At 40.3% G+C, this 13,172-nt stretch overlaps 1 protein-coding gene across 4 annotated transcripts in view; it reads left to right on the forward strand.

Moving 5' to 3' along the window:
- Positions 1 to 13,172, forward strand: part of pbx4 (pre-B-cell leukemia transcription factor 4) — a 32,408-nt gene that overhangs the window by 4,884 nt on the left and 14,352 nt on the right. For all 4 annotated transcript variants that reach the window (XM_028598587.1, XM_028598585.1, XM_028598584.1 and 1 more), the window contains one exon: positions 151 to 224. In XM_028598587.1, the coding sequence (XP_028454388.1) occupies positions 151 to 224 (74 nt within the window). The remainder of the gene's footprint in view (positions 1 to 150; positions 225 to 13,172) is intronic.

A 13,172-nucleotide genomic window follows, 5' to 3' on the forward strand; every position in this document is an offset into this window, starting at 1 on the left:
TTCACTACACTCTTGAAATGCTGTATGCATAATACATACAACTCCTCTACCTGTTTTATGGGGGAGGACATGGAATGACTTGAGATGGAGGTCTGTTTATTGTAATCCTCCTCGGTCTCTCCCTCTCTTATTCCCTCTTCTCTCTTACAGGAAGCATGCCCTGAACTGTCACAGAATGAAGCCAGCCCTCTTCAGCGTTCTCTGTGAGATCAAAGAAAAGACGGGTAAGTTTCTACTTCACTCGTTCTCTTTGTGTTCTCCAGTCTGCACAGGTTGTAATCTAGTGTTGAGAGTAGTGTGCCTTTGTTCCAGTTTCCCTGGCACCAAGTTACTTTTTTAATGGCCTTGCAGAAAACTCTATTGATTGAATATTCATTTTAATTATTACAGAACTGATTTAGTTGCATGTATTGTGTATGCTTTGGTTTAAGATCATTCTAAATATACATTACTGTTTTTTATTTTGGCCTAGTAATTATAGAAACATGACCTATATTTGGCTGCTGTCCAGACTTCACACTGACAAGCTGAAACTAATCTTAGTGGATCGGTGCCTTTGAAACTTGAGTCAGACAAAAGAACTTGCTGCAAACAAGCTAACAACTCTGAGTTCACATATACTAATTTATCAGATTGCAATGTTGTTTTACCAGAATGCAGAAATGTACTCTGCTTGGTTTAACATTTCGGCATTCCTGTCAATTTCCGTCTCAAATGATAAAGCGTTATGTGACAAAATATATGAATGTTGTAACCAACAGGCTCTTACAGTTAGTTGAATGTCACAGCGGTATTTACTATATTCATTGTTTCCCCTTCATCACCTGTCTAAGAGAGGTGGTGATGACAGCTAAAACCCCTCTTACTTTAGTGGCAGCTGGTTTGACCACGGCGACGGCTAGGTTGACCGCAGCCTTTTACTCGGTCAGCTCCTGTGCTTCTCTGGTGGTCCAGAGGCAGCGTCTGTGTTGCCTTGGCCACCAAGTTGCTGATGTGTGTCTTTTTAAAATAACTTAAATATTTTTGACTGCTTTGGTTTTTCCTTTGGACGGTGTTTAGAGATGCACTGATTCATCAGCCGAACATCAGTATCGGGCCAATATTTGCCTTGTTGACTGCCATCAGCCTGAAAATAAGATGATTTTGCCAATGGCAGCGGGCTGATGTTTATCTGTGTCGCATCAATTATGCACTGGCTAAATGTTGTGTTGGGTCTTTGTGGTCGGACTAGGACAACAAGTAGCATATTTTTCATTAGAAAGAAGGTTATATTAAAGGCTGTTTCAAAGGCCCCATTCTGACCTGGTTTTAACATCCGTCCTAAGTGATCACAAGTAGACAGCTCTAGGTGTTCCCACCTGGCAGTAGAATGTAAAACATTCAAAACACACAATTTACTTAGTGGTTTCTGTGACACGGTGGCGGTTCTAGGCCATTTCAAATGGAGGGGTCAGTCTGGGGCCAAATGCGATTTTAGAGGTACCAAATATATTTTGCACAAGTGTTAGATACCACTAACCCTCCATAGGTTTGGTTCTACAAAAGACTAATGATACACGTATAATGAACACAAGAATACTCATTCAGTGTTAACCTACATTTTATCTTCACTGCACATGAATAATATCTCTTTGGGGATAACTGTTGGGATAAAAATGTATGAAAATATGTACCACAGAGGGGGGGCTTTATAGAACAGCAGTTGCTGTGATATAAGAAATACTTTGAATTTCCGCTCACAGTTGAGTAGGCGTCTTTAATGTAGACACAGGACACATTCCCGTTCTCACTGCTATTAGAATGTGGACACATGCGAGTCAAACCCCCTCCAAATGTGGTTTTTGAGATCGGATCTCAATGTGTCCTGAGAGTGTTTTCACCTGTACTTAGAGCTGTCCACTTGGGATCCGATCACTCAGATTGGATCTTAATACCAGGTGGTACATTTGTATGGTTAAATTTGTGCTCATTCAAAGATAGTTTAATAAAAATGCTGAATGACTTCAACAGTTCAGTTATTTTTCTTTTTTGTTCTTATTTGTTTCCCTGGCACAAAAGGGGGAATAACAGCAAAAACATCAGCTATTGGCCACATGTTTTATTTTAAACATCGTATCGGCCCAGAATTTCCCAATAGGTGCCTCTCTACTCTTGTTGCATTCTTGGAAATGTGTTATGCCGCAACTCTGTATGCTACAACTGAAGTGAATAATGCACCGTCTTTGAAAGATAAACGATATATGATTGAGGGAAATTGTGTTTCAAAATGTCAAGTTTATTTCCTTATATATATTTATTTATTCATTATAACTAATTAATTCATTAACCCCCCCCATATATAATGGTAGGGGAAACACTGTAATAATACCACCAGTATCTTAGCCTAATTATTAGATTAAAAAATCAAACCTGATCCCAAAAGAAAGTTCATGCACAGCAATGTGACAGCAGGTATACAAATCTCCAGAGGGGTAATATTGCTTTACATTCACACTGCTATGCTATTTCAGTACAAAGAGATGTTCTTTTCTCCCACACTGTTAAAACAGCTACATCACAGTGTAGGGTAATTGTGTATTGGTAATATATTGATATGCATATCAATGCAGTACCTACATCCAAACATAACATGCAAAGCAACAATAAATAATGATGACACGGTCTTGATAAATAATACTTTAATACACATGATTGGATGGAAATTATTGTAAATATCTTAGATTTGCTCTTACTCATACAATTATTCAAAGTAAACCTGCTACTTATTCTCATCTTGTTAGCTATTCGAGTCAGCTTTTTGTGTGGTTCAAAGGCGCAGGCCTGGGATGGATGGCAGATTGATGGTTATGGTAGTGTAAATGGGTTGTGTTTTTGAATCCTCTCACTCTGGCAGTCTCTTTCCATTCTTGTCTTTCTGTGTGCTTTTCTCTCTTTCACTTTCCTTGTGTATCTTCTAACAGCAAAACCTCTCTTGTTCAAATAGAATTTGAAAATGCTGCACTGCTGCCTGTTGTGGCCCTCTGTCAATAATGTATTATTGCTCTCCAGTGATTGGACAAAAGTAAAGGCTAGGCTTGAGTGAGTGGGGCAGGCTACACTGTTTCCCAGGCAACCAGTGGTCTTATTTATCCTAATGCCATTCACTTTGATTTTTACATTTAGTCTCCCAGCAAACTATAGAGAGGGTTTGTGAGTACTCCTACAGTAAGCTGAGCAGAAAAACAGCCAATAGAGGTAGGTTAACAAAAGATTAAGGCTTGAGGAGAATATGCCTACTATGAGATATAGAGATCTTAGGCTTTGCCTGTACTCTGCTGGCCATCTGCCACGTAGTGCCCTCCTAACTGCGCTGTGTACCTGCTTTGGCATTTCTCTGCTACTCAGACCCCCTGCAGGCCCCATTATGTGCCTGTGGAATGTGAATTGACTTCTCTTCAGTGCAGCTTCTGGAAGACCCAATCAGTAGTCCTCTAGTATCTCCACAGATTTTCTGCGGTCTTTTTTCACTAACAAACATACACTTGTGTCAGCACTCACATACACACTCTGTCTCTCTTACACACATATGCACACACCGAACAAGGATAAAAGCAAACTCGGTCTTGGGTCTACTCCTACTGCCTCGGTCTTGTCCTCTCCCCCTCCCTCCCTCTGCCTCGCTCCCATTCTTGAAAGAGAAGACTTGCTCTGAACTCAGGGCTTTGATATGGTAATTTAATGGTGGTGGTTGTGGAGGAGGGGAGGTGGGGTGTGGGGGATGGGAGGTGAATTCCTCTGAGTGCTGCAGTTGGTTAGATTGTTTTCATTGTAAAGGAAATGTTCTGCGCAAATGCCAGTGCCCCCCACCCTACCACCCCAAAACACCCCCGTTTTACAACAGTGCCTGTGTTGTCCTGAGCTCTCACATTAAACATGACCTCCGTCTGCGTGAAATTTGATTCTTGTTAATACTCTTTTAAAGATACACTCCAAAAAAGAAATTAAAGCACTTTGAGAGAGATGGGAAATGATCAAAGTTGAGTGCCAGTGGCTTTGCTTCAACTCAGTTCTGTTCTCCCTCGCTCTCATGGGTATTTGCTGTAAAAATAGCTCTTGGTGCAATGGGACAGCTTATGCCAAAATCTCTGAAAAGCCACTGCAGCTACTCTCAGAAGTTTTTCATTTAGTTTGGGCATGTTTGAGGTGTTTCTCCTCACTTTATGCATTCCTAATGCTTTACACATGACAACAGTAAATCTGTCACTCACTCTGTCCTGTCACCCTGCTTAAGTCCCTCTCTTTCAAGCCTGAACATTCCCAGTTGTTTATTTTTGGACATGTTTTAAATTAACATAAAAATAGTTTTTCAGGCAGAATTAAAGCTATACAGTTATTTTTTTTTTTTTTTTTTTTTTAAATGTATTGCAAGTCTCTCCCTCCTCCTCCTCACTTGGACAAGTTCACACCCCAACACTTGTCACTCATCTTGATAAGCTGTCTGATAAACAACTTTGGGATAATGCTGCTAGTAAAATCGTGGCGCAGGCCTTTATAGATGGCGCGCGAGCATACATGGACATGTTTATGCTTAACGCATTGTTCGTTGCAGTATAAATTACTCAACACGCTACTTCATATTCGAGGCCTATAGGTGGTGCTGTTTCTGCTACAGAAATTCACCAAAAACGGAGAGAAGAGGCGGAGAGAAGAGGCGGAGCATGCGCATAATGCTTGCGCGCTGTATGCAGATAGGCTGTAGAAGAAGAAACCAAACAGCCCTAGTAACCCTAATAGGCTCAATATCTTCTCCAGCAGGAACACAAGCATGTAGTCCGCCATTGTTGTTGTTGTTATGAGACGTCGTCAAAGTCTAGAGGTCGAGGGGTGTGGCGATGACATCATCGAATACGCAAGTATGCGGCTTCGCTGTCAAAACGAGGACGCAAGGGCGGCGTTTTCGAATTTTTTCACCCTGGAACCAGGTTTCAGAAAAATGCGTCTTCAGGCAGTGTGTTTACAGGATTCGTTTGGACGATCGGCCAAAATGATGCAAAACGTGCGTTTACACCAAAAAGCGTTTCCGTGTGGATGGCCCCTTAATGTAGTGGCTTTTACCACACATGCTAGGCCATTTGACTGTCCCTTTGGTCCCTACATGAAGAATCGTACAGATGTTTGTACAGGCGACCTGCTCGGCCATGTTGAAATGGAACGTGCAGTGTGCGCCGAGTTACAGGAGTTCAGAAATGTGCAGCCATGTGCCGTGACAACTCGCGGAGCCTTTATACTGCCCGTGGCGATGTCATTTTATGGCTTGCGCCCCTTGCACCGGGAACACCACGGCGACCATAAACCTATCTTAAGATTAAAATGGCTAGCTCTGTCACCTCTTATTATTAAAAGTTGATGTGCAATTCACCATTCTTATGATATGAATGTATCTGTACACCACCATGCATATTCACATATTGGCCATGTATCCCTCTGCAACAACCGTGAGGGTTTGACAACAAGGACATCCTGATGGCCGGTAGCCAGTGTGATGTTAACTTGAGCCAGTTGATTAGGTGCCTACTTGTGCCAGTGTCCTAACAATGTTTCTGGGACACTGGGTATTTGCTGTTTGCCTCTGCCACAGACCCACTCCCTTCTCCCTGTGCATTATCTGATCAGCCTCTGAGTTGATTTTTAAGAGCACATACATTGCCTGATCCTTCAGATGGTGAGTATTTGGTTGAAAATGAAGATCAGTCCTGTAATTTTAATTTGACTGTGATATTTGTTGTTGAAAGGTCTACAAGCAACAAAATCTCACAGTTCATGCCTGCAAGCAGAGCCAGAAGCACTTAGCTAGTATGTTGGCAAAGCGGCTAGCTGACAACCTATCATCACATCCTATTAATGTTTTGACAAGATGGATGAATGGTGAGATTTAGCCAACTCTATGAACTCGCTCTCTGGTTTATGTCTTTCAGTGCTATTTCTGGTTACATTTAATATAAAAGTTTTTCTTGTTTATTTAGATCTTATCAATTAATACAAACACATTTTTTTTAATTTATTAACTCATATTATTTTAAGCTACAATCATTTTGAAATGTGTATTTTTTAAGTTAAAAGAGCATAAGAAGAAGAAGAAAAGCTTGAGGAAAAAGAGACCGCATAGATGATGTAAAGTGAGTTAACCGTAAACACCAAGCTTCTTTAGACACGGTGGCTTTATCTGTTGTTAATACTATTAATATGACGGGTGTCGAACTGCAGCGAGCACACAGTATCACGCACACAGCACACCTTTTTGTTTACTTTAAATTGCAATTTTTGCGGTTATGTAATCGCACAGAGTGACATCGCGATTAGATTAATTGTGCAGCCCTATCTCTTGTGTTGTTTTGTAGTGTAAGTTTTATCTGAATGAATCCTTTTCTGTTAGCCTGTCGACAACCACACACCCTTTCAGAGAGTAACCTAACAATTCAACATTTTTATTAAATCAGCCTATTGGCCTTGGGGTCATAATATTTTTTGCAAACAATGTAAGGTTCTTAATCTAATCATTACTTTGGCATTCACAGCACTCAAGTTGTCTAAATACCATTTCAGCCACGAAACAGCCCCAATTACATGTTAATTGAATTACAGCCTGATTGTAGTTGTAAAAACACCAAGTCACACATAGTTGCTATGTGTTAATTCACAGCAAGAATAAACACTAAACAAATCTCATTTAAATTAGTTTTTATCTTAATTTAAGAGGCCATTGTTGACAACAAAGCATCACAGACCAGTGTTAATCCTGTTGCTAGCACTCAATTTTTGTTGGGAAAAACCCATTGGGCATCACATGATTGATTTAGATGTTTGTATTCCATGGACTTTGACAGACTACAGTACATCAAGTCTAGTAAATTACATGCCTCATTAAAGCAACTTAATTATTAGTTTTCAAAGAGCCCAATTTGGAACAGAGCCATACAATTTAATGAGTTGGTAGGAACCTGTGGGAAGCTTTTTATGAGGGAAAGCATACATTGCCTTTTAAGCCAAAAGCGGCAACAAAAAAAACATGTTTGTGGTAGAACGGCGACCTATGTGAAGCTACCAAATCACTTGGGTTTAAAACAAAAATATGCCAACCACCTTTGTACAGCCAGACTAACTTATCACTTGGTCCTGGTCCTTTAAAAGAGCTGGTCTTATATTTTATATTTACACTCCCTATCAGTGTTGTGCAAGATACTAAACAATAGTAATTAGTTAGTTACTAATTATCTCATTAAAAAAAGTAACTAAATTACCTTACTGATTACTTCTACCAAAAAGTAATGTTACCTTTTTTAAATGTCAAAAAAACTCTGTGTGGCCAAAAAAACACCAAACCAGCGCCGCCCTGAAACGCATCATCAGGCCAGTTTTGCTCATCGGGACAATGTATTAAAAAAAAAATAAAATAACTAACACCGGCCAATACTGATGTAAATGTCGATATATCGTGCATCCCTAATACCATTGGTTATGCGCTTATTGCTTTTATTTTAGTACTGTTATTATCTCCGTCGGTCATACGGTCAACCGTGTGCGTGTGTAACTGTCTGTCCGAAGCTAATCTCGCATACTGCTGGACCATCAGCCTCATATTTTTTGTGCACAATTATTTGCCCAAGAACCTCTCGTGGTTGCGGTGTCATTTAAAACATTCAATAATGTCAGCCAGCTGCTGTCTGTTAAATCATCAATTATGGTGGCGATACACTGGGCAACTTTTTGGTCAACATGACAGGGATGTCAACAGGAATTAACATACACTGAATGCCTTTGTAAATGTTGAATTCAATGACGGTATAAAACAGCGATGTCAAAAAAATACAAATGGTTGTGACCGGGTTGCCTCAGTGGGTAGAGCAGGCGCACATAAACACAGAGGTTTATGCCTCAACGCAGAAGTCCAGGGTTCAAATCCGACCTGTGACGATTTCCTGCATGTCTTCCCCCTCTCTCTCCCCCTTTCTCACCTAGCTGTCCTATCCATTAAAGGCGTCAAAAAATAATCTTAAAAAAAACAATACAAATGGTGGAGATAACAATGATGTAATCATAACCTTAACTACTTAATTTAAAAAATAATGCATTAAAGTACTAGTTACTGCCAAAAGTAACTGAGTTACTGTAATGTGTTAAATTGTAACGTGTTAGTCCCAACACTACTCACTATGCAGTGGTGCTGGATTATCTCATTGGCTTTTCAGGATTCTGTTGTTTGTGGTCTCCTGCCACTCAATCGTTTTTTTTTTTTTTTTCCCCGGCCCCTTTGCAGAAGAGAATGAAAAAGATGTGAAGAAGTGTGTTGGGGGGGGGGATGCAGGAGTGATACAGGGAGATTGATGAGGCAGTAAGAGCAGGAGTAATTACTTGGTGTCCATTCCCCAAGCCAGATTGGCAGACGGCTAATATCACACAGACCCCTGGCCCTGACAGACACCCCCCCCCCACCACCACCACCACCCAACTCAAAGTGGGGAGGCAGAGCACCCCAACCTTCAGCCTAAGCCTAATGGTGTGTGGGCCAACTGATTTCCCCATGTGGTATTATTCCTGTAGGAACTGGGCCTCTGTATATTGACAAGGGAAACTGCTGTCTGAAGTGTGTTGTAGGATGGGAAAAACTCAGTGGAATTGTTCACCTTGAAGACGGCTGCAACATGATTTTTGCCATGATTCACCAAGAGCAGTGATTTGGCTGTGCTGTCACTTAGTTTTGACGGGGATCAGAATAGCTGGATATGGATGACGGAGTTAAAAAATCTTGTAATAATTAAGTAGCATTGTACTAATGAATTGCATGTTTATATTAGGACAAATGCACACTCATCACTCACAAATGCTTTTTGTCTGATCTAATTAACTAAGAACAATTTAAACTTAGTCAACAATTTTTCTTAATGTAATAGTTGAACCTGACAATAGGAGGTTTAAAAAAATAAATATATAAGAGTGAGATAAAACACAAAAATGAAATCTAACAGAATTAAATAAAAATGTGTTTGTGGTCAATGATCACCCACAGGTTGGACTCCTACCTCTTCATCTCATCTGCCCTCCCTCTCAGCATGTCTATGTCTCTCACACTACTTTTAAGCTTTGGTCTTAAAAGAAGCCGGCGTCTCTTTAATTAAAGATATGTAAATGTGGTCTCAGCTGGATTGCATTAGTTTGGTGGCGGTGGGGTGGGGCGTGTCGGAGCCTAGCTCCTAATCCTGACTAATTAAGGATTAATTACAATTGATGGGAGCCTTCCACCCCTCTACAGTAGTGCACATTACTGTCCCAGACTGTATGTTTGTGTATTTCACCCTATGTCATAAATGCAGGGGAGAGACAGAAACATGACCGTGAGGGGGGGTTCTGCATTGGTTTCTTGCAGACACTAGAAAGCCCATGCTCCTTTTTTAAGATTGTGGTGCTCTTGATCAGGATAAATGGATGATGGATTGATGTAGTAGTACTGTTTGCTAATGAATAAATCCATATTGTGGGAGGATGATTAGTTTGGGTGTGTGTGTGTGTGTGTGTGTGTGGGTGTGGGTGTGTGTGTGTGTAAAGGTTAGCAAAGCCAATTAAGGATACCCTTCTGTAAAACCACTGGTAAATTGTTATCCTGACCAGCCAGACATATTATAGACAGTCATTTCAGTCCTTACTAAGCTGGAACATTGGACCTGTTCAGGCTAACCATGTAGCCTCGGCTCTCTCTGGCACCATCTGACTGTGTCATAATGCTTGTTCACTTGTTATAAATGGGCACTGCTCTTCTGATCTATCGCTTAATTGCCACCTAATTTGCATAACAGTGCAAATTAACGACCTCTCAAATGAGCGTTCATTTTTCACAAAGTCTTTAGGAGCTCCTTAAGAGTCTGTGCTAATGAGCACAGGAGGCAGCTGGCCTGATGAGAGTTGACTGGGGGAAGATACTAGCAGTGCTTTAACAAGCCTCCTGCTAAGGTGCTCTTCATCATCCTCTTCTTCCTCCTGTGACATTTCAAATTCTCAAATTTTCTAATGTCTCTTCGCGTTTCTCTCTGCGTGCAGAACTGCACTAGACTGGAGATATTATGTTGGAGATGAAGTTACGGGGGCTTAACAATGTTTAATAAACCCTTCAAACTTGATTCCTTTTAGCACTTGTGCCATATTGACACCAAAATATTTTCTTGAAAATATCTTTTATTGCTCAGTCACCTAAAATAACATCAATGTGTTACTAGTTAAGATGGCAGTATGCTCCAAATTGAATCACCTTTTCTCAGATTACTGTTGAACACAAGCTATGAGCAAATACCAATATACTCCCTGCCACTTGAGATCTGTTTAATACTGTCCGTGAATTGAAGGCTGGTAAGCTTCAGTGACTGACTTTTTTTTTTTTTTTGGTCACGAGACCATCGTTTTACCCATGCAAATGCACAATATAGGACATTTTGAGTATAGTGTCAGTCTTATTTTAGGGTATTGAAGTTTTAATTGGTATTTTTATTATAATGAGTGTCTTGGTTCACAAATGACTCAAAACTTAAGGAATATACTATGTGCTGATCATAATCGCATGTGCACCAATTTACTGCTTGTGGAAGTTGGTAATAATTTTTATCCTCTAGGTTCTTTTTAAATCTGTTACTTTTAAATGTACTGCATTTATATAATTTCTAACTATGGCACTGTCAGTATTCTTAAACTTAAATATAACATTTATTTGCTGATTAAATTAGTTTTTTTTGCCTGCTTTTATTTTTGACCTACAAAAAATATTGGAAAGACTTATCAGGAAAATATTTCTAATACTTTGCTAAAACTATCTATCTATCCGTCGTTATTTGTGTGTGTTTGTGTTTGACCATATAAGGGGGGTACATGATATGTAGTCATCGCTCAAGGGTCGAAGCCTCTTTAGTTAATTAAGGGCTGATTAATGATGTGTTGGACTGAAGTGTTGTTTGCCCAAGGTGTGAGTTCTTCAATTTACACCTTAATTGTGTGTGTGTGTGTGTGTGTGTGTGTGTGTGTGTGTGTGTGTGTGTGTGTGTGTGTGTGTGTGTGTGTGTGTGTGTGTGTGTGTGTGTGTGTGTGTGTGTGTGTGTGTGTGTGTGTGTGTGTGTGTGTGTGTGTCAAAGTGTCAAATTGGGGGCTGCATGCAACAGGAATCCTGTGAACAACCCAAACAGATGCTGATTAGCGTGAGCCGCTTAAAGTAGGAATGAACATATGGATTAGGCTCATTAAGTTGACTGTACTCCACAATAAAAACACAATTTTATAAGATGTATATACATGCTTTTTATGTTGAGTTTGCAATAGACCTTTTGCTTGTCCCAATATCCATTTGGCAAAAAGCCCATCAGGGAAATTATTCATTTTTAATGCCATATCTTACAACTTGCCCAGGGCAACATTTTATTCACCCAAGCCCTTTTTTGAGCAACCCATATTCTTCTGAAATGGCATGGTAAATCAAAATACTATATGCACAGAGGAACTTGTTTTTATGAAAGTTGACAATCAATTGTTACAACATATGATTCTGTAAAGAAAGTCATTCGCATCAAGGCTCCTACTCAGATTGCTAAAACTGTTAGCTGTAATATGAGCACATTTGATTTTACATTAACAGACTTTACTGGGTGTCTAAATGAGCATAATGATAAGTTTGTATTTTACTGCATGGATTTAAATGTTAAGGACTTTAATGAAACTGCTCTCTGTCTTCTCTAAATCCACTCATCACTGTTCTAGAGCCATGTTTAATGGAACCTAGAAAGCAAATTCAACGTAGTGGGTTTTAAGCCACTATACACAAGGTGTGCATGGTACAGGAAGAAATCCCTTCCCTTTTTTATTTGTTTTTAAGGGTTACAATCCTTAAGCATACTTTAATATAGGCAGATTGGCCCCAGTTCTTTTTTCCCTAGCTACATTTGTATTGCCCAGACACTATTTTATATTTTGCAAACCGTTTTAATCCTTATACAGGGTTTTACCTATCATATTTCCAGTGCTGCAGTTGAGATTTGTTTTTGTGAGATACATTTGCATATTCATGTAGCATATTTTCATTGTGAAAACCATCTTTCTTCGGCCCATTCTCTTTATCTGAATTCTCTGTCTGTAATGAAAGGAAAAACTGATGTTTTCACAGTCCTATCTTTTCACTCTTTCTGGCTCACTCACTCTCTGGCACGTCTGTACTCTGGATTCTGTATATTTCTGCTGCCTCTCTCTCTCTCTCTCTCTCTCTCTCTCTCTCTCTCTCTCTCTCTCTCTCTCTGTCTCTTCCTCTTGCACACATATCTTCTCCTGTGACTCCTTTTTTCAATTCTCCTTGGTTCTCCTTCTACTCTCTCTCTCCTTACATTTTTCCCCTCCTTTTCCCCTTCTCTATCCTTCTCTCTCTCTCCCGCTCCCTTGCTCTCTCCCAGTGAAAGGCTGAGAATACCCAAGGGAGCTGATGCAATTAAAATGCTAATCCTGTCTGTCTACAGAGAGAGGGAGAGGGGGGGCTGACAGCATGAGGGATTGCGGCTCACATGGAGAACTCGACTGAAATGGAGAACAGAGGGAGGGGGGCACTAGGGGAGGTGGGTGGGGGTGCGCTGAAAGGGAGAGGGGGGAGGGGATGTGAGTTGGGGGAGACATAGTGAAAAAGGGGATGCTAGCGAGGGAAAAGACAGACAAGGATAAAGCTTGTGTTGTGAGCTGAGCAATGATATACTGACTGCATTTAAGTCTTATCTATCCCTATGTGTGGAAGGCATTACAGTTAATGTACAGAACTACACTATTGGTTAGGTTATTCACCCTTACCTGCACCACTTCATATATTGTGTGTTGTGTCTGCACAGCACACTGTTTCAACATTGGCTGTGCAGAAATGAGAATGATTATGTATGCAGTGAAAGCCCAGCTGGATACCCTGAATATTTCATAGTATGTGTTGCTCGCTCCGTCTCTCAATGCCACATAGCCTAGCTAGGGTGGTAACGTGTGCATAATGGTGTGATTTCTAAGAGCTGTAGTGGCAGCCTGTGGGCCTTAAGATGTCTTCCTATTTAAAAAAAAAAAAACAAGTGAATTTAAGTATCATTACTTACAGCATTTTGAATTTTAGTCTCTCTGTAACAAAACTGGCCCAGCAGCGATGT

This window comes from Perca flavescens, chromosome 15 (genome assembly GCF_004354835.1).
Source record: "Perca flavescens isolate YP-PL-M2 chromosome 15, PFLA_1.0, whole genome shotgun sequence".
NCBI classification, from domain to species: domain Eukaryota; kingdom Metazoa; phylum Chordata; class Actinopteri; order Perciformes; family Percidae; genus Perca; species Perca flavescens.